At 49.1% G+C, this 19,478-nt stretch overlaps 7 protein-coding genes across 7 annotated transcripts; 2 read left to right on the top strand and 5 right to left on the bottom strand.

The window, feature by feature from the left end:
• Nucleotides 1-10: 10 nt before the first annotated feature.
• Nucleotides 11-1,770, top strand: F5B22DRAFT_566049 (uncharacterized protein). The gene has a single exon (XM_047973106.1). It carries the CDS (start codon nucleotides 157-159, stop codon nucleotides 1,591-1,593), a length of 1,437 nt encoding a protein of 478 aa, XP_047833230.1. The 5' UTR covers nucleotides 11-156; the 3' UTR covers nucleotides 1,594-1,770.
• On the bottom strand, nucleotides 1,703-3,896 carry F5B22DRAFT_566044 (cytochrome P450). Its single transcript, XM_047973105.1, has 3 exons — nucleotides 2,958-3,896; nucleotides 2,299-2,886; nucleotides 1,703-2,249 (listed from the first exon to the last, which is right to left on the bottom strand). Exons 1-3 carry the CDS (start codon nucleotides 3,490-3,492, stop codon nucleotides 1,813-1,815), a joined length of 1,560 nt encoding a protein of 519 aa, XP_047833229.1. The 5' UTR covers nucleotides 3,493-3,896; the 3' UTR covers nucleotides 1,703-1,812.
• A 464-nt stretch (nucleotides 3,897-4,360) lies between these two features.
• Nucleotides 4,361-6,833, top strand: F5B22DRAFT_596182 (cytochrome P450). Its single transcript, XM_047974205.1, has 6 exons — nucleotides 4,361-4,908; nucleotides 4,977-5,102; nucleotides 5,160-5,250; nucleotides 5,308-5,570; nucleotides 5,677-6,073; nucleotides 6,202-6,833. The coding sequence occupies exons 1-6, from the start codon at nucleotides 4,678-4,680 to the stop codon at nucleotides 6,624-6,626; spliced, it is 1,533 nt and encodes a 510-aa protein (XP_047833228.1). The 5' UTR covers nucleotides 4,361-4,677; the 3' UTR covers nucleotides 6,627-6,833.
• A 967-nt stretch (nucleotides 6,834-7,800) lies between these two features.
• On the bottom strand, nucleotides 7,801-9,981 carry F5B22DRAFT_643938 (Alpha/Beta hydrolase protein; the record flags this gene model as incomplete). Its single annotated transcript, XM_047978351.1, has 2 exons — nucleotides 7,801-9,554; nucleotides 9,660-9,981. The coding sequence occupies 2 exons, from the start codon at nucleotides 9,979-9,981 to the stop codon at nucleotides 7,801-7,803; spliced, it is 2,076 nt and encodes a 691-aa protein (XP_047833227.1).
• A 576-nt stretch (nucleotides 9,982-10,557) lies between these two features.
• Nucleotides 10,558-14,378, bottom strand: F5B22DRAFT_565905 (uncharacterized protein). Its single transcript, XM_047973103.1, has 2 exons — nucleotides 11,708-14,378; nucleotides 10,558-11,628 (listed from the first exon to the last, which is right to left on the bottom strand). Exons 1-2 carry the CDS (start codon nucleotides 14,060-14,062, stop codon nucleotides 11,002-11,004), a joined length of 2,982 nt encoding a protein of 993 aa, XP_047833226.1. The 5' UTR covers nucleotides 14,063-14,378; the 3' UTR covers nucleotides 10,558-11,001.
• Nucleotides 14,379-14,973: 595 nt separating this feature from the next.
• On the bottom strand, nucleotides 14,974-16,895 carry F5B22DRAFT_565903 (FAD binding domain-containing protein). Its single transcript, XM_047973102.1, has one exon. It carries the CDS (start codon nucleotides 16,636-16,638, stop codon nucleotides 15,088-15,090), a length of 1,551 nt encoding a protein of 516 aa, XP_047833225.1. The 5' UTR covers nucleotides 16,639-16,895; the 3' UTR covers nucleotides 14,974-15,087.
• Nucleotides 16,896-19,427, bottom strand: F5B22DRAFT_565908 (phosphoglucomutase 2). The gene is made up of 5 exons (XM_047973104.1): nucleotides 19,091-19,427; nucleotides 18,859-18,956; nucleotides 18,591-18,794; nucleotides 17,518-18,531; nucleotides 16,896-17,445 (listed from the first exon to the last, which is right to left on the bottom strand). The coding sequence occupies exons 1-5, from the start codon at nucleotides 19,141-19,143 to the stop codon at nucleotides 17,153-17,155; spliced, it is 1,662 nt and encodes a 553-aa protein (XP_047833224.1). The 5' UTR covers nucleotides 19,144-19,427; the 3' UTR covers nucleotides 16,896-17,152.
• Nucleotides 19,428-19,478: the final 51 nt, after the last annotated feature.

The raw sequence follows: 19,478 nt of genomic DNA, 5'->3' as shown, positions 1-19,478 counted from the left end.
GGGAAGCCAACAGGTGTGTATGATTTATGCAGCGTGTCGATTATCTAGACTCACACATGGTAAACGTGCTGCGGGCTGCTCTGAAACATTGTCACACTGCTAAGTGCTCATTAATATTTTCTACATACCGAACCCAGCCGTGTAACGTTAGTAATTATGCGCGGAAGCAAGACTTACTTTTGCAGTCCATTGGACAGCATCTGGCCGCCGGTTATTCAGACATGGATTTTGGGGTTTCCATGCGATTCTAATAAGAAGGTTGCCGTTTTCAATGCTCTCCGAGCTGGTCTCGCAAAAACTATCGAGCAGAAACCGTTTCTCGCGGGCAAGCTAGATGTGTTAAATGCAAAACTACAGCTCACTTACCGTCGGCTGGATAAGACACCGGTACCTCTCAGTCTCAATGACTTGACTGATCAGCCGAGTGTTTGGCGTCCTTCGTTCGAGCAGTTACGGCGGGAAGGGATGCCAGTCCGCTACTTATCCCCGCGCATTCTTGAGCCGGCGAGCTACGAGACATTAGCGTCTACGCCTGTCATGGCCCAGGCCAACTTCATACCCGGCGGTTGTCTTTTAACAATATGCTATAATCACGGCTTTGGCGACGGTCCGCCACAAGTGAGCTTAATTCAATCATGGGCTCAGAATTGTAAAGACATGGGCGATCAGGGAGTGGACATATTGGAGACGAGCCCGGCGCCTATGATCTCTAAAAATCCCGACGGAATTAGCTCTGATGCGCTGAGTCTCCCGAGTGCGCTTTCTGAAGATGCAATTTCCTCTGATCAGATAAAGGAGGAAACCATCAAGAACGATGCGATGCTGTGGGAAATGCTTGGACTGCAGAAACCAGTTCCCGGCGTCACACAAATCCGCCCAATGAGACCTCCTCTACATAATAGGGTGACGGCCGTTTTTGCAGCGTCAGACGAGGCAATAGCGCACCTAAAAATCTCATCCCAGCTCTCAGGGGCAAGCGGTTCAGACTCGGAAATATCTTCATTCGACGCGGAAGCTGCATTGCTCTGGCGCTGTATAATGAGAGCTAGGTATGATGATCTCAAGCTAGCGGGCTGTGTGCGATCCCGCCTTCGCATCCCTGTCGGACTGCGCAAGTCACTAGGCATCTCTAGAGATTTCCCTGGGAACGTGTTTATGAACAGTGTCACCGAATTGCCGCTCGAAGCTCTAGTCGCGGACACAGATGGGCAACATATTGCGCCCTTGATACGGAAGGCTATCTACGGAGCACGAAATGCCGAGAGGGCGCGGGACGCCATACAGCTTGCCCGTCGGCTTCCTGAACCCAGCTTACGCCGGCCGTACTTCTCCAGCACCACGGGCGCGGATTTGGTTTTGACAACGTGGCGGGAATTCCCGTTCTACAAACACAACTGGGGACGGGTATTGGGTTCTACGGAACACATGCAGTACGTGCGATTTCCCGAGGGCCATCGCCCCGGTATGTGTGCTATGTTGCCGCGAAGAGGCGATGGTGAAGTAGAAGTACTCGTTGATATGGAAAAGGGTCAATTGAGTAAGCTAGCTGATGACATAGAATTCAAGCAGTACTTCACTCTCAGAGCTGCTTAACACTAAGTTCATCTACATGCTTTAGCATCAAAATATATTGCTCTTTAGCCAGTACCTTGAAACATTCCCAGTCTTTAGAGAATGCCGATAGTACTTGTCCAAAGCTAATTTGACCAGTGCAACTGTGTTTACTTGTCATTGTATCCTAATAGATGACCTACACTAACCCCAAGGCCGGGGGGCTTGGCACTCTTTACGCACGAGCAGGGCAGCATTGCCTCAGGTCTGTGTACGCCGTCGAAATCGAACCTGCTGCCTTGGATCAGGAAGAACCCGCTCGTCTATAAACAGATTTTCGGGCCTTTTGGTCTGCCCTAGTGGCCATGAGACGTCGAAGTTCCAGAGTATCCAAGCAATGATTAGCTTGACCTCAACTGCAGCCATGAATCGCCCCGGACATGCATTCCGACCATATCCCCAATGCAAGTTATGTGGGCTTGGAGTGCTGGCTAAATATGGTATCTCGCTGAGACCCCTTTGTTCAGCTTCTTCCCGGAGGTCGAACCATCTCCACGGCTCGAAGCCATCTCCTGTTGGCGGAAAGGCACTAGGATCTCTAGCGGCCCAGTAAGCCGGTGTTGAAATGAAAGTTCCTGCTGGTATGTTTGTGCCGCTTGAAAGAGTGATGGGCTGTTTCACTTTGCGGTTGAATGAGACTGTGAAGTTTAGTCGAGAGCCTGAGTGTATGCTATCATGTGAACTTACGAAGAAGGTGATGATGCAGTCTCTGAGACTCTTTTATGAAGCTGTCTAGTCGCTTCATCCCCTGAACAGCCTCAAGGCACCAGCTCCCATGGGCGGCGAGTGCAGTTCGGATTTCTGATCGAAGTGTATCTTGATGCTCTGGATGCGCTACAAGATCGAATAACGTATTGACTATGGAACTCGCAGTTGACCGCGTCGCTGCGATAGCTATAAAGAGGGTTTGGTTTGTCAAGAACGAGAGTCCAGCTTCATCGTATGTTCCGTCGTGACGATCGATAAGCCATTGCAAGATGTCGACGTTCCCGTCGCCACGCTTTCGACTTTTGATAGCCTCAGTTAAAAGTTCCTGCGATGCAGTAAAATCGCGATCAAGGCTCCTCCGTGCATTCAGGAGGTGGCACACAACAGGTCGAAGTAGATCAGGCCATGGCTGTAGGTCTCGGCACAGTTTACCAGTGTTCACCGTAGTGTCCAAACATAGCTGTAGCCACCGATCGTTATCGCACAGGCCCTCTCCTACAAGAGCCTTTGCGACGCTTCTGTTTACGACGTTTAAGAAGGTCTCGGCCGCATTGAAAGAGTGAAAATCTAGCGTAACATCACAACGAAATCAACATCCAATACCTCAAAAATCCGTATCATTGAGGGGAACAACCAACCTCCATCCTTGTAGCAAGCTCCCATCTCACAGCGGAAGACTGCATCAAGCGTGCTTGTCTGACCAGCTGTAATCTCACCGAGATTCTGAACGAGTTGAGTACGGCAGACATCGACATGGGCGGTACTCTTCAATATAATGTCAACGCGGTTATACCAGCCCAGGTTCCTCTCAACCACGGCCATTCGACTGTCAATATGCGATTCAGGAAGTTTCCGAAGTTCCTCGATGTGAATACTCGGGAGCACCAGGCGCTCCATGTCACCCGTCTGCACCCAGTACATAGAGTGTCTATCACGGCCATATGCTTCCTGGGTCAACCTCTTCCCATTCACCACAAAGTGTTTCCGCGCACCCCATAGCCCAAATATCCAGGGATCTCTGCCAACTCTGGGCGCCTTGACCTTTGTAAGTCGATGATGAAGCCAACCTGCGATATTAGCAGCAATCCAAGCAAAGAATATGCCCTGAACCAGAATCCAAGCACGAGCTGCCCAAGAGGCAAAAGCCTCTGTAGAGAACGGTATTAGGTCCATTTTACCTTTAGTGTGCTGAGTTTGGGTTGGGGGTCAAGTTTTCCACAGAAGCAAGCACAACGCTATGATCCACAACCACTGGGCCGCACAAGTAAATTTGCCAACCACTCAGACAACATCTACATTTCCCTACACACGTAGATCCGAGGTGTTTCTGGGTACCTGGCTTCCTATCTAGATCCCTAATTGTATACCTATGGCTACTTACTGCATAACGTCAGCGGAACACCGAACGCGGCCAAAAGGCACATATTGTAGTGATGAATCCCTCGAATCAAATTCACGGTTTACCCGCTGAGTAATGATATGATGCACGTTCCACCCTTAGGTCTAAAGTCTCGTCCCCTCTAATCGAATCCCGAGAAACGGTGCCGTTGACATTCTCAAGACCTTACTGTAGACACGAAGGTGCTTGCTTAATTAGCCTCACCGAAGCCAGATAGATCTTCAATGAGCCAAGAGTCGCCGTGCTAATTCACAGTGTTTAAAACACCGTACAGCTCATAATACTGGCAGAGCTACGGGATAGGATGTGCATGCAGCCATGCATGCAATTGCGATTAGCACATAAGTCCTATGCGCAGTTCCAGTTGCTAAACTGTACACGCCGCTTCTCTGCATCGTTTGTGTGGCCCTTTAGGAAGTGATCACCGCTATGACCATTGAAATACTGTGTACACTGTATCGCTGCTTATTTAGAACTCTGGACTCGGCCCTTTTCACAATCAACGCGGGGCACGACCCGGGTACATAGCGTTGGAAGACAGACTGCAAATGTCGTATGTTGACGCTTATGCATGCTCTATGGGGTCTGCAGGCGTTGTGAAAATGCGACATGTCTCCGGACAGTCCGGCTAAGACTGTGCAACTCGAGAATCCTACTGGAAGCTTATGCAGGAGTTAGTAATGCGCAGCGAGTTCATAGCAAGAGACCACGCAAAGCCCGCTGAGAATCGTTACTGGACTTGATCATCTCTGGAGACAGTTATCGCATTAATGACTCGGAAAATCCTTGGCTTATATGGAATAGCCGATATTGTACCGGAGTTTCGCGTGATTGAGGGGGAGTTACCGCCGGCATACTGATGCGTGTTAAACGAAGTGATCTGACTAAACCACCAAACTCTTCTCATCCGACTCTGAGGTTCGTGGCTCCTTGGAAGATATATGCTCTTCTAAAAGACCATGTCGACAATGCAACTCCTCGCATTAGGCCAGTTGGCCATGGGCTCTCCCATCACACTGGCGTTCTGCGTTGTTCTGGTGGTGGTAGCAGTGCTGGCAGCTTTAAAAAGAACTAGATCTTCAAGGCAGATTCCAAGAGTAGGCAAGGCTCCTGGCTGGTTTGGCCTGGCGGAGGCAAAAAGAGACTTCATAGCCAACGGCAGGTTACTTATTGACGAAGGCTATCGCAAGGTAAAGCTACTGCTGCCGAATTAGACACTGAATGATAGGAATATGCTCATAATGGTGTCTTATTTTAGTATAAGAATTCGATGTTCTTGGTGCAGACTGCAGACATGGAGCGTATTGTCTTGAGCCCACAATATGTAGACGAGCTCAGAGCCGCCCCTGAATCGGTGCTCAGTCTTAGAGAAGGGATGAGTCAGGTTGGTCTTCAGTAAAAGCCCCTGGAGAGAGGGAAATTTTTATTAACCACTTTCAAGAGACACTTGGGTCAATTCACAACCCTCGATGTAATACTCACTAGTCATTTGCAAAATGATGTTTGCAAAACTCAGTTAACCCAGAATTTAAGTAAGCAGATGCACTGATAAGAATTCTGTGTCCTCTGTCTAATATAGAATCCGCAAGGCGACTTTGTACCTACAATGAATGAAGAGGCCAGCTTCTGGCTCGCGGAGCAGATCTCTAGCACGAGCACGCATGCTGAGCTCACAGGCTATGAGGCTATGCTCAAGATAGTGACGGGCATGTCTTCTAGAATATTCGTCGGCCAAAGTCTAAGCAAAGACGAGAGATGGCTTCGAATGATAGTCGAATACACCATCGATGTCTTCCTAATCTCGACTGCCCTACGTCCATATCCCGCCATGATCCGTCCCTTGATTGCACCTGTAAGTATCTATTGTCTTTGCATGAGCTTTTCTTCTGCTTCCAATTTCCTATCAGTCGTGTACCTTTGGTCTCTCAAAGGGCCCCATATCTGACAGAATATCATAGTGGTTATCATCCGTCAAGCGGATGCAGAGACATTTGAGCATAGCACAAGAACTCTTTGCGCCAGTCTTTGCAAGCTCCATGTCCAAAGAGTCTAAGTCCAGCAGAGATTATAGTGTACTAGAATGGATGGCTAGGTCTGCACAAGGCGGGGACAGAGATCCGCGTATTTTAGTCAAGAAGTTGCTATTCCTAACACTGGCGGCTATCCATACCAGCACTATGAGTATAACACATGCACTATTTGACCTTTGCGAGCACACCGAGTGTATTGAGCCCCTGCGAGAAGAGATAAAGGCGGCTGTTAGAACTCATGGGTGGACTCTCCCAGCTGTAAACAGTATGAAACTGTTGGATAGCTTTCTCAAAGAATCACAGAGGATTAATCACCCAGGTCTATGTGAGTGACTAAGCTCATTCTGCTTGATCTAACACATATATAAACAAACTTAATCGTCTTCTCTTTATTTATTTTTCTTTAAAAAAAGAGCGAGACACCTCTGACAACTTATCTAACTGAATCGACAGTGTCTTTCAATCGTTGGGTGAGGAGCCCGTTACATCTATCAGACGGTACAGTGTTGCCAGCAAACACGTTTATCTCGATGCCAACGAACTCAATCGCACACGATCCAGAGCTTTACAAGAACCCGGAATGTTTCGACGTATTCAGATTTCTAAACAAGAGATTGGCGTCACAGGCAGATGCACAGCGACACCAGTTCGTCAGCACTAGTTCAGACAGTCTTCCCTTTGGACATGGCAAATTCGCTTGCCCGGGTCGATTCTTTGCCGCAGCGCAGATCAAAATAGTGCTGGCTAATATTATCATGAAGTACGATGTCTCATTCCCTGACTCACAAACACGGAGACCGGACAATGTGTTTACAGGAGAAGGGATTGCACCGGATCGCAAGCAGAAAGTGGTGTTTAAGCAGCGGGGAAAAAGATAAACTGGTATTAGGTAGTAAGCCATATCATTATCTGCTAAGACTCTCATATACGAGCAACAGCTTCGAACTGGTGGCGATGTTTGGGCCTAGCAAAATTGGGTTACGAAAATCAAAATACAGATCAAAGCTGAAAACGTCTCGTTCTACATATATCGTTTTGACTGTTAAGAAAACCTTAAAGGTTATTTTAGGCACAGAAAACTCCTCATCTCTTCATGTTTACTACTTTTACTATTACCGACCAAAGGGCAACGTATTCTGTGCTATATGTAGGTAGTAATATATCCATAAGAAACACATGACTTGGCTTGAGGTCCTTGATTCGTGTTAATAGACGTGAGACCAAGCCGCGCGGTTAAAGCACACTATAGCATTGGGAATCCAAACGTTAATACTCCCTGAGAGATACGCGGCATAACTATAATGTCTACGACTATATATACTTCATACGGTATACTCTATATAATCTACTTCATACAATACCTTCGACGTTCATTGCCTTTGGCGACCGGGATAGTAGCATTCATAACGCAATCTCGTCTATTCATGTAAATTGCAAGTCACCATGATTGAAAACAATGCATTATGTATAAATATCAGTTAGGATGAGTGAAGACTGAGTGTTTAGATCTTTGAACTCCCGGTCTCAATCATTCACAATTTAGTTCCCAATGCTCGGTAGAATATAACTATGTGTTGCTATTACGATAGCTTAGACTCAGTTAGCAGCTTACAACAACAGTGTAGTAAGGGTTTTAAACATGGATTGGAAGTTGCAATGTAATAATCTGCTAGGCCTATGTGAGAACTGCAACCTCAGGGTTACTTTATGACAATTGTTCACGCACGAGCTTCTTTGTCTGTAGTCTTAAATTCGTGGTAGTCTGCTAAGGTCTTTAGCTACCAGGTGCATTCTTCGCCTTGGTGGCTGACTTTAACACTCGGACTAAAGATACGCACTGCGCAATCATATTTTACAACCTTAGTAGCTCTGGTGAATCTTGTGGTGGCACCCAAGAAATCCTCATGCATCCTTCAATAGTTGGAAAATTTAACATTATACACTAGCTCTTAAATATCTACAAGGAAACTTATTTATCAGGTGGTTGTTATTACATTAGACTATGACATGCAAGACAGTAAGAAGCTAAGACCGCCTCAGCCTTCAGCCATCTTATCTTCCCACTAGGACAGGATTGCTCTCCCTAATCTCATCTTCATAGTTCCTTTTAATACCCTTAACGCGTAGCTTCAACTGGTATTTACCCTTCTTCGTACCTGAAGCGTACTTGACTTTCTCACCCTGTTTCACTGTAAAAGCCGCGCCACTCGGGTGTCCGTTGACAATCCACTGTGCCTTGAGGATGACGCCGGGATCCCATCGTCCAGCGGTTGCGGTAATGGTGGGTCCGCACTTGACTTTCTCCTTATAATGAAGGACGGGGTTTGCCTGACGCTTCAACGCAGCTCCGTGTCCACCAACGCGAATGACATCTTCGAACTTGTTTCCCCGGCTCGAAGACTTAGTGACCTTCTTCAGCAGAGGAGTCTTGCCTTCGGGGCTATGGTCCTGGATCCAGCTCGCGACGAGCTCGAGATAATCCCACGTCGCACGACGTTGATAGTTCCCGCCGTGGTTCTGACCCGGGGCTATAGTGACGTTGGCCCAGTTGGGCCCTCCAAGGCCATTGACGTTCTTCTCGAACTCGGACACACCTCCGTTTAGGAAGTAGTTGTCATGAGTACCAACGTAGACGTAAATACGCCCGCGCAGCACCTCTCCGAGATTCTTTTTGTTGTCCCAGTTGCTGGCGATGTAGTTCGAGAGGTCCATTTCTTTCCAATATTCAACCGACTCGGGGTATATCTCGCCGGTAACCTTGTCCCAGGGCTCTAGGGGATAGCCGTTCAGCCCTTGGACGCCAAATACAGCATTCCAAACATCCCACTGCAATGAAGAGCGAGAAGAAGTTCCAAAGACAAGCTCCCAGTGGTTTTCCTGTGCAGTGCTCGCCAGAATGATCTCGGTATCGTTATCAAAGGTGCGGATCGAATTGACTGTATCGCCGTTGGCGTTTTCGTAGGCGTTCTTATTACTGTACAGTGCGATAGCTTGATGCATATGGAAGTCCAAGGAGTCTGGATAAGAGGAGAAGCAGGCGCCGAAGAGGTCTGGTCTGAAGATGACGCTGGCGGCAGATATCCACCCTCCAGTTGAACCACCGTCCTGAATTCGAGCATATGGCTCAGCGATGGTGTTGAATATCATATCGAGGTATGGGATTAGTTCATCATTGATGGCGTCACCATAAGGCCCCAAGTTGGCTGTGTTCACTCCATAAGAATCATCATAATATGGAGCTTCATGACGGAAGGCAACAATGATCAATTTCGGTGCTGGTCGGTCAGCGGCACCGTCTGTCCCAGGTATGATACCTTTATCCCATGCCGCTGAGAAGGCGGCATTGGTAGAGTAGCCGTAAGGACCGTTGCCACCGGTCCAATGGTTCTGGTTGTAGAGCACGGGATACCGAGTCTTCTTGTCCGTAGCGTCATATCCCGAGGGAAGCAAGACATTCGCACCAACATACATATCGCGACCCCAGAATTGGCTCAGCTTCTTACTCTTGATTTTCACGTACTTCAACCGTTCCGTGTCGGCGTAGTTACCTTGAGAACATCCTCCGATTTCCTTGCCTGCGAATGCGTCAACAGGCACTACACTATCAAATGCGAGTTTGATTGTCTGAGAGCCACCGTGTATCTCAAGATCAATTGCTGGCGTAGTAAGACTTCCAACACCTGCGACATTGGGTGCACCATCGCCACAGGGAAATTTGAGATATACCTCAGAACCATCGGCGCGCTTGACTTGATCATACGGGTTCAAAAAGGCTTGAACTCGGTAGGCGCCAGCTGCTACTTCGTCTAAGGAGGGTTTGAATTAGCATTGGAAAATTGCACCTAAGTGTCCATCAAAGAGATGAGGATAGAGCAACATAAAGTATAGGCTCCCAGTCCATGTCTACTCACCCATGCTAACCAGTGGCCAACCATAAACACCAGTCGCAGTGTTGTTCGAGTCACCACCAGACAATGTGACAACGTCTTGGGCACCAAAGTCGAAGACGTTCATGCCAAACATCTTGTTCGGCGAGGACGTGACATCCGTGTCGTCAAGGGGATCGGTGCCATTGGGTGCGAACATAAGCACCACGCGACCATTGATGCTGCCTTTGAGTATGTCATCAGCCACAGAAATCTGCACACGAAGATTGGCAGTGGCTAGCGTAGCACATGGGAGCACGCTGGCTACGATGAGAGACACCCATCGGGCCCCTTTGAAGGAAACCATACTGGCGGAGCGGTGAAGATAGTCGGATGAGAGTTGAACGAGCACGCGACGAGCATCTAGGCATGTCGATCTATTCATATGCTGCCGTGGCGTGTGTGGGGTTTGCTTCTAGCGCTCCCCAGCATTCTGGTAAACGCATGGCACCCTTGGTGCCGAGGGTGCGTACCTACAGTAGCTTGTGTGAATCATCATCATCAATCCTTATCACAATATATTTTTACTAGCATTAGTCGGCGGGATCGCAAATGCGGTTCGTATTTGTCTTCGTTTCTCCCCGGACACTTCCCTGTTCACCAATCAAGGTTTTATCGCGTACACTAAACACAAGATAACGGACAGTAGTGGCGTACCGTAGAACCTATAACGGAAAAGGCTTCAGATAAGGGAGATTAGCTGGATAATGTAACGGCATCTAGTTCACGACTTGCCTCTTTTGCCAAGAAACCCGTCCAACGCTACGGTGTTGTCGACCTGCCTTTTCGGGTATCAACAACAGTTCAAACAATTCTAGGCTCAGTCAGCATCTTCAGCTCGTCTTTGACACTGCTTGCACTTGCACGCAGAGTAGGCACCTGTAATGTCCAGATTTAAGTGATCCATGGATTGCTTGAGCTGAAATGGTCTTCTGAATTAAATGGTACCCTGAAAAAAAGAAAACATGACAGCTACTAATAGCGGATGAGGTGATACCGACATTGAGAAGACGAGTTAAGTAGAACGGGTATCTTTTTCCTCAGCTCACAAAATGTTAGGTCTGGGGATTCTTTGAAACTAATCCTGCTGTGAGCTCATAGTTATAACTATTCAAGTTCGGGTAGACAGTAGAACCCATTCAGTTAACTCCGCGGTCTGACGTCATCTTGGGTTCTGAGCATGCATGATGAATTTGTTGCCATATATCTCAACGTAATCGACAGATTGATCTAAAGAGGAAACAAATGGTGTAGTGACTCCTAAGCAAACGCTAACCCGACATTTTAACTCCTTTTGCGAAAAGATTCGTTATGCTTCAAGTACAGTTTAGCAGATATGGATGGCATCACCAGAGGCATTAACGCAGTCTTGACATAAGCGACTCGGCCACACGAAGATCTGTCCCTGCAGCTTCTTACTATGTTGGCATAGAACCGATACCAACGCCAGTCTCGCAAGCCAATTATCCGTGGCCTTGACGACAACAGAGCCGTCTGGTACGTCGAGCACTTGGTCCCAGGTCTCAATCGCTAGCATTTCACTGCTTATTTCTTGAGCGCGGTTGCCATGCACGCAGGAGCTCTTCAGAACGAGCTTGAGGGAGGCTGTTTTCAACGCTGCGGATATGTCTACGTCCGCAACCCACTTCCCAGAGTATCGAACGGATAGTACGGCCTCGATCAAGTTCACATTAGATTCCCTTTGTCCGATGCCTTGGACTTGGACGACAGGTGCGTGCCATTCGGTAAAACTCAAGTGGAGCGAGGTACTTTTGAAGCAATCCACATAGGTATTGTCGAATGCCGTGGGCTCAATCCGCCATGCGGCAGGGTCCACCTCGCGTGCTCTCAAGTTTGCTGGGATGGTAAAGATCGAGAAGCCAGGGTGTCCAGTGTTTCCCAGTATCCTTGTAAAGCTGTGGTCGGAGCAATTTGTTACGGGGTCATTGACCAGCTGCTCAAGAGTAAAGCTATTATTAGCGATTCTCTTCTTTCGATTTCATAGGCTTGGTGACTTCGGAGGTAATACTTACCTTGCTTAGAATGAAAATTGAATCGCCTCCGCTGAGACCCAATATCCTGGAGTCGTCTTTTAAGCCATCGGCGATATTGCTAGCAGTTTCAAAGTACCCAATGAGACATAACACTGAGTGGCGATTGATTCTCAAGCGATTATCCACGTCTAGCCAAGGATCGGTACCTGAGATATCTAGAATCTGTGGCTGGAACGGATGGTCGACTATTGCTGAGCTGATTGTTGCACCGCACGAAGCTAGATTTTCATATGTCTCGTATATAACTGATAAACACTTTAAGAACCCAAAGGCTGGTTCTAGCTTAAGAGAACTTATTAGACGTCTAGAGGAAATTAGCCCGGATTCAAAACACCATAGGACGTCCTCAAAAGTCAGTTCCGGAATAGAGTAATCTCGAGGAGAATCTTCCGATATGCCGTAGCCTCGGCAATATAGTGATGCATGCTCACATCTAGGATGATGGTCTGACAATTCGCAGTCATCCCTCTGGCCGATCAAATATCCGTATGATCCCTGGGTATAATTAAGAGTAACAGTTCCGGTTAGAGTATCATGGAACCAAGGTCTCGTGTCACCCTTGAAGTTACCACCGCCGAGATATTCTATTTTCTCGTGAGGATGTTCACGCTGGAGGCGGTCAAGATTCGAGCTACAAAACTCGTCAAACGATGGAACCTCTTCAGATGCGTGAATATTACCAGCGATGTTTTCTTTATTTATATCTCTGTCCTGGGCATACCTTCGGGGGCGTTCAATCCACCGATGATGTCGCGGGCCACGGTTTTTGGCAGCTGCACCATATCGGTCTTCTGGTGGTTGGGCGCAAGCGCTAGCATACACAATGTCTTCCTTCTCACGTTCTAAGCTGAAACATAGAATAATACTATTCTCAGCATTTAGCCCGGTTACTCTAGATGCTAGGCGTCGTAATAGGCTGATTTTGTGTTCTGAGCTGCGAAGGAGATATAGTAAGCTAGGTAAATGAGTGAGTTTGAAGAAGGGACGTCGTGCTCGCATTATTTCAACCGGAACGAAGTTTGGGCGCCGGCGACCAAGGTGTGTCGCGAGGACAGCTTGGGGATCTCGGTCTTGGTAGGCTTTGAAAAGGCGACTCAGACTGCGCGTCGATATTCCTGGGCTGTCTCTTAGATTATCAATGGCTTCTATAATAGGAGCTGACGTCAGGTCTGTTATGGCCTTAATAATTTTGAAGACAATACTAGTGGCCTGAATGGGAGTTCTCCAAGTGCTTAGAAGACTCCCCATACACACAAGTATGAACTCATTCAGAGTCAATCGTGAACCGTCTGAGTCCAGTCGCCGTGTCCGCAAAGTTGGGTTACCATAGAAAGTATGGTGTGCGAGTGATAGTGACCAATAGACGCCCAAGGGCTCGTGCGGCCCCGTGTCAGAGAATCCCAAAGATAAAATTCCACCCTCTTTAACGAGGGAGTCCTTCATCTGGATTCTCGTGCCTCCTGATTGGCCATTAAATACGATCATATCAGGGAATATGTGCCAGGCCGATAGACCAAGCAGAACTGGAGCGTCCCGGGAAGCATGTGGACGGCCCAAGATAAGGCCCTCCATTGCTGACAATGCCGTCTTCCAAACATGAATGGCATTCGAGTATAGATTTTGACCCTCGTTGTGGATAGCAATATTGATATTTTGAGCGATGAGGAGGAATTGCTTATACTGTTTTTGGCGTGCGCTATCGGCAGACTGTAGCCAGGCTCTGGTGCTGGAATCCCATTTGGCTAGTTGTTCCCGAGTAATCTCCTGTTGCACGGCCGATAAGACTCCCGGGTGAAATAAGTCACCTTGTTCTATGTCGGTGAGAAGCTCGCGCTTCCTGTTTTCTATGAGTTCGACCCAGATGGAGGTGGCCTCGGCAGGTGAAAACATCCGCGCAATTATGCATGCAAGAAGGTGTACGGGCAATGCTTCCTTACTAGAGGTTGCAGCAGCCCATATCGACCTTGCATCAATGCCGCCATATTCCATGCGTAACCAGTTGTCATCTGCCGCTCGTTTTTCTTTTTCCGCCTCGGCAACTTCTCGGGATATCTCGGACGCGCGCAGTCCATAAGCCTTGATGAGATTTGGTGTTTTGGGACAGAATCCTTCAAATAAAGCACCCAATCTCCTTGCAGTCCAATGCAAAGAGCCCGTCTCAGCTTCGTGTACTCGTGCCGGCGAGAGTACTGTCGCTATGTCACGATATTCTGGAGGAGCCTCGACTTTAACTAGCGTAAAATCGAAATTGATGTTGGCGGCTGCAACGGTAAATTCTTGAGTAACCTGCGCTAAGCTGGCCTGCAGTCTGCCTAGGGCTGTATTGCTAGGCATTTTGACTAAAATTATGAGAGGAGCAATGAAAACGTTGAGCGTATGAAGAATATTTTTGATCAGATTTTATGCTCTTCGTGCAACTTAGATGAATGAAATCAGCCCCTAATGAGATTCATCCTTTGACTATGAGCGGGTTTAATTGACAGGAGGCCTTTTTACTTGTAGTAGAGTGAGTGTGCAGAGTAGAACCCCTATGCAGTATAGATATATGAGCGAGTGTCGGTTTCAGCTCCTGATGTTGAACCAATCGGCGTTCTAGGTGCTAAATCCCCTCACACGAAGTTCCTACAAGCAAAGGGTTGCTTAATACTAGGCAGAACATCGAGTTCAAGGCTGACTGGAGATCAGCGGTCAAGATGGTGCTCATGACGCCGACTGGTGCGCGCTCCACCATCTCTTCATATGCATCAAGTCCGAGAAGCCACTGAGCATACTACTATACGGTAATGCATCAACGTCTGAACAGGCTACAGTGATAGGCTAGTCTTTGCCGACTACGCCACCTCGCAGCCTACCTAGGTACATTCCATCGTCGTGTTAATGGCATACATCAGTGCCATATTCATTGCTCTCATACCAGCACCGCCATCACTTGACACGCCGCCTCTAGAGGGATCCATATGGTATTGCACTTCAATAGGCGCAGGAGAATGTCGCAATGAAAAGCAAAGGCACTGAATTTCAAATACACCGTAGAATATATCATCCTCCAAAACTCGAGACGACTCATAGCAAGAACCAAAGGCGGAAAGGGGAAGATCATTGAAGGTCACTGTCGGCTCAATGAGCAGCATCCCAGTGAACTATATGTCTCTCAACATGCGTCGTATAATTACAACTCGATTTAACAACATAATTATAGACTTCACGTGTCTAACAGAGATGTGGATTCAGAGATTATAAAGTGCAAATATCATCGAGCTAGACTCATTACTCCCCAAAATACAAACACCAGACATCGTTCCCAGCCCAGGTAAGCAATTTTCCCTTCACCCTCACGACCAGCACTCATACTTCACCCCCTACACATTCTTCGCGGCCTCAGCACCCGCAATCCGACCAAAAATAGCACATTCCAAAAGCGACGAGCCACCAAGGCGATTATCCCCATGGATACCCCCCGTGATCTCGCCCGCGGCCCATACACCCTCAACAGGCACCCCTTTCTGCCCCAGGACCTGCGCCTTCGTATTAAACGCGACCCCGCCCATCGTGAAATGCGTCACGGGCGTGACGGTGCCAACAGCAACTTCTTCTTCACGGTTCGCTTCGCCGGCGGGTAAGCGCCAGTGTCCGAAGGTCTCTCGTCCGAAGTCCTGGTCTTTACCCGCCGCCACGGCCGCGGCGTACCGATCTACGGCCTCGATGACGGCCGGCGGCAAGTCCTTCACTTTCGTCTTCTGCATCAGGCCCTTGAAGAGGTAGAATCCGAGATGCGAGCCCGCGGCCTCGGCGGCGCCTGGGTCGAGTAGTAGCGTCACGTCCCACTGTCGGACGCCCTCGTCTTGCGAGCGCGGCAGCGCCATGATGGCATCGCTCGTGACGTCCCGACGCTCCATCTCGTTGACGAATCTGCGGCCGTCCGCGGAGAGCAAGATCCCGCCCTCGCCGCGCAGCGCCTCGGCCGCGAGGAACTTGTACGTCGCTGTGCGATCTTTCGGGTCCACGAAACCTGTAGGGTGAATCTGCACGCTGTCCATATCGACGAATTCCGCGCCTAGGTCCGCGAGGAGTCCGTGCGAGGCTGGGCGCGCGTCGTTCGTGGACGGCATGCCCGCTAGATCGGGCCGGTGTTTCGCCATGAGGCCGTGGGCGTCGCCGGCAAAGCCGCCTGCTGCGAAGACCACGGGTCCTTGCAATTCATGCGTCTCCCCACTAGCAGTATATCGCACGCCAGTCACTTTTCCGTCTTCGGACACCATTAGTGCCTCGACTTCAGCAGACGACGTGAGCGTGAAATCCGGGTTCGCGCCAAGCTTTTTCAACAGCGCGCCGACGATGGCTGCGCCAGGCGGTGGTCCCGTGGTCCCGCGGTGTGTGCGCGCGAGGGAATGGCCGCCGAGCTGTGCCACAGTGGTGAGATCGACGCCGATCTCGTCCGTGAGCCAGTTCACAGCATCGGCAGATTGTGACGTCAACATCTCGATGAGCTCCTTCCTCTCAGCCTCCCCCAATGCGCCGCTCTGCGATGACATTCTCGCGCCCGCGGACCGCGCCGAGTCAGCGTAGAACTTGGCACTATCATCAGACGTGATATTCTTGTCTTTCTGGAAGCGCGTGCCCGCGCCGTTGATGCCAGAGGACGCTTTGATGCTGTTTCCGCCGGGCTTTGCCGCGCGGTCTAGCATGTGCACCTTGGCGCCTGCTTTGAGCGCCTCGTATGCCGCTGACAGACCCGCGAGGCCGGAGCCTACGGTGATGACGGGCTTAGCCATGGCGTTTGCGCTCGGGACTCCAACTGTAGTCTTGTAAGTCAAGTCAGTAAATGTGAGGCGGAGGTAGATCATGCATGAGATCGCCGCCGCGACCCCGAGGACAAAGTAGATTAGCGAAGAGCGGCTGCAATGTAGCATCGAACTGGGGGAAATACTAATTGGAGTTCATTATTTCTCTTACATTTCGCTCTTTTATTGGGCTTTGATATATGTTTGGGATGTGCTGAGTTGTAGGGCGAGATGATCGTATGACGGAGTCGGATCGTACGATGTAAGCCCTCCGCAGCTGCCGCTGACCAGGCAATTACTGTCTGCCTTGAAAACACACAGCAATGTCGCCGATTCTAACTTTGCCTGACCCCGACTTACCTTGCACATGCCTAAATCTTCAAAAGGTAGTACATACTACAAACTTCGCCTGCAAAAGTCTTTGATTGGGTTGTTGAGCTTCTTCGCCAATTGACCGACGATAGGGACCTAGACAGAAGGGCGCAGCATAAAAAATCGATTTAGAAGTAATGCTTGTCTATTACTATTCTGATTATAACAGTCTTAGGTTTTGGTTAGGAAGGAAAACGCTCATCATCATTTTGTGAGGCGGCTAGAGCGCCTATGAATTGTGAAATAGAGAACCTGCATTTGGCATGCCCTTCTATGTCTTGACGTCGGGCTCATCACGTCCAACGTACTCCTTAAACTTCAGCAAATCGGTTGCGAACTGAATCTCATCTTTCAAGAAGTCCTGTGCATCTTGTTCGTAGGTCGAAGGGTCTTTACTGTATTGTTCGATGTACAGTCGAATAGTAGCTCCGGATGAGCCGGTACCGGACAATCGAACGACTATACGACTACCGCTTGAGAAGCGGGCATACAAACCTTGGTTAGAGGCAACCGAACCGTCGAGATCGGTGTACGAGAAGTTTCCAGCGTCGGTGACGGTGCGTTCTGTGGGATTGAGTTAGTATAGAAATACAGCGAAAAACACAAATCTTTCGGTAGTGCAATTGGGTATCGTACCTCCAATCTTGCTGCCAATGAAGTCCGGTTTGGCAACCAGATCTTTCAGTGTGCCGACGACCTTGTTGGCTCCGTCCGAGTCAACGTTTTCATAGTCGTAGCGAGTGAAGAAAACCCGACCGTACGTGCTCCAGAACTCCTTCTGGATCTCTTTAATGCTTGGAGTGACTCCAGGGTTCGCCTCGCCAATGCCAGCAATAATGTTAAGCCAGGCGACAACAGCCCAGAGACCGTCCTTCTCGCGTACATGGTTGCTGCCAGTGCCGAAGCTCTCCTCACCACAGATGCTGAGCTTGTTGGCATCGAACAGGGCACAGAAGAATTTCCATCCCGTGGGGACTTCGTAGCAATCCAGGCCCTGAGCCTTAGCAACCAGATCAACAGCACCAGATGTTGGCATACTTCGAGCCAGACCATATACACCCTGGTTCTTGAAGTAGGGAATGAGCTTGGCGTGGTGGGCAATGATGGCCAAGCTGTCGCCAGGAGACACAAAGGCACCCGCGCCATAGATCATGTTTCGGTCGCCATCGCCATCAGAAGCGGCACCGAAAGGAATCGAGTTCTTGTCAACAACTGAGACAAGCGAGTGGGCATATGTTAGGTTAGGGTCCGGGTGTCCGCCGTTGAAGTCAGGGGCAGGAACACAGTTTTGGGTAGAGTTCTTCAGACCAAGTTCCTCCTCGAAGATGGCTTTTCCGTAGGGGCCTGTGACACCATGGAGACCGTCGAACAGAACTTTGAAGTCAGGGTTGTTGCTGAAGAACTTCTTGATTAAGGGGAAATCGAAAATGTCTTTCAGCATCTGCATGTAGTCGGCGGTGCTGTCGATGATTTCGACTTCGAGATTTCCGTACGTCTTAGTTCCGACGGTGGAGATGTCGATGTCGGGGAGATCCGAGATCTTGTAAGATGTGAGGGTCTTGGAGGCTTCGTAAATCTTGTTTGTCACACTCTCAGGGGCGGGGCCACCGTTCGACAGATTGTACTTGATACCGAAATCCTCGTTAGGTCCTGTAATGCGGCCAATTAGCGCCCATTTTCGGTATTGCTCTCAAGGTCTCTGAGCTTACCGCCGGGGTTGTGGCTAGCGGTCAACAGAATTCCGCCGGTTGCTTTGCGCTTTCGAATGACGTGACTGGCAGCCGGGGTGGATAAGATGCCATCTTGTCCGATCAACAGCTTCTTCACGCCGTAGGCAGCGCCAATCTTGGCAATTAGTTGGATTACCTCGGGGTTCCAGAATCGGCCATCACCACCAATGACCAAGAACGATCCTGTATGTCTGGTGAGCGAGGCCTGGCCGAGTATGGGAGCTACACGGAGCTACTTTGCACGGACCTTCAACACCCTCTGGGATGGACAATAGAATGCTGGTAACGAAGGATTCGCTGTAGTGAGGCTGCTGAAAAACCTTGACCTTCTTGCGAAGACCAGAACTACGGATCTGTCAGTGATTTATGCGGAACTCAATGTTCATGCAGCGAGGTCTGTGTGATTGGGCGGCAATGATGCTCTTGTTTTGCTCCAGTTTTGATTGATGGCGGGGTAGGTCAAGGAAGCAGCAACCTACGTTCCGGGCTTTTGGTCCGTAAAGGACTTGAATTCAACTGTCTTGACGCTCATGGTTTATGGTCTTCACAGCGTGTACGCAATTGAGGAGATCTAGGAGTATTGTAGACTGAAGGCGGAATCTTGGTGGGAAAAGTGGGAGAGTAAATAGGAACCTCTGATCGAAAAGGGGAGGGATGAGCTGGGAGCTTGTGAAATGCATCAACTACGTAAAGACTGGGATAATGGCGGGGTTAGTTGCACTGACAAGCTTGCTTAGGTTCTGCCAGGTCATAGCTAGCGCAAGCGATAAGGCAAGCGATAGGTAGGTAGGCGATAGGTGACCTCATATCTCAGGTGGGGGAAATTATACAGTAATCAAAGCTACTTGATATACTGTAGTGAATGCA

Source organism: Xylaria bambusicola (assembly GCF_022495145.1).
Source record: "Xylaria bambusicola strain CBS 139988 unplaced genomic scaffold F5B22scaffold_9, whole genome shotgun sequence".
NCBI classification, from domain to species: domain Eukaryota; kingdom Fungi; phylum Ascomycota; class Sordariomycetes; order Xylariales; family Xylariaceae; genus Xylaria; species Xylaria bambusicola.
The sequence above is the reverse complement of the archived record's forward strand: the minus strand, read 5'-3'. Positions and strand labels throughout refer to the sequence as shown.

Coding starts and splice junctions, on each gene's coding strand:
- F5B22DRAFT_565908 (XM_047973104.1), bottom strand. CDS start 19,143: ATGAGCGTCAAGACAGTTGAATTCAAGTCCTTTACGGACCAAAAGCCC. Junction 18,532..18,590: donor CGCTAGCCACAACCCCGGCG/GTAAGCTCAGAG, acceptor GCCGCATTACAG/GACCTAACGAGGATTTCGGT. Junction 17,446..17,517: donor CATTGGCAGCAAGATTGGAG/GTACGATACCCA, acceptor TCAATCCCACAG/AACGCACCGTCACCGACGCT.
- F5B22DRAFT_596182 (XM_047974205.1), top strand. CDS start 4,678: ATGTCGACAATGCAACTCCTCGCATTAGGCCAGTTGGCCATGGGCTCT. Junction 4,909..4,976: donor TTGACGAAGGCTATCGCAAG/GTAAAGCTACTG, acceptor GTCTTATTTTAG/TATAAGAATTCGATGTTCTT. Junction 5,103..5,159: donor TTAGAGAAGGGATGAGTCAG/GTTGGTCTTCAG, acceptor ACCACTTTCAAG/AGACACTTGGGTCAATTCAC.
- F5B22DRAFT_565905 (XM_047973103.1), bottom strand. CDS start 14,062: ATGCCTAGCAATACAGCCCTAGGCAGACTGCAGGCCAGCTTAGCGCAG. Junction 11,629..11,707: donor CAATTTTCATTCTAAGCAAG/GTAAGTATTACC, acceptor ACTCTTGAGCAG/CTGGTCAATGACCCCGTAAC.
- F5B22DRAFT_566049 (XM_047973106.1), top strand. CDS start 157: ATGCGCGGAAGCAAGACTTACTTTTGCAGTCCATTGGACAGCATCTGG.
- F5B22DRAFT_565903 (XM_047973102.1), bottom strand. CDS start 16,638: ATGCTACATTGCAGCCGCTCTTCGCTAATCTACTTTGTCCTCGGGGTC.
- F5B22DRAFT_566044 (XM_047973105.1), bottom strand. CDS start 3,492: ATGGACCTAATACCGTTCTCTACAGAGGCTTTTGCCTCTTGGGCAGCT. Junction 2,887..2,957: donor AGCTTGCTACAAGGATGGAG/GTTGGTTGTTCC, acceptor ATGTTACGCTAG/ATTTTCACTCTTTCAATGCG. Junction 2,250..2,298: donor ACTGCATCATCACCTTCTTC/GTAAGTTCACAT, acceptor TAAACTTCACAG/TCTCATTCAACCGCAAAGTG.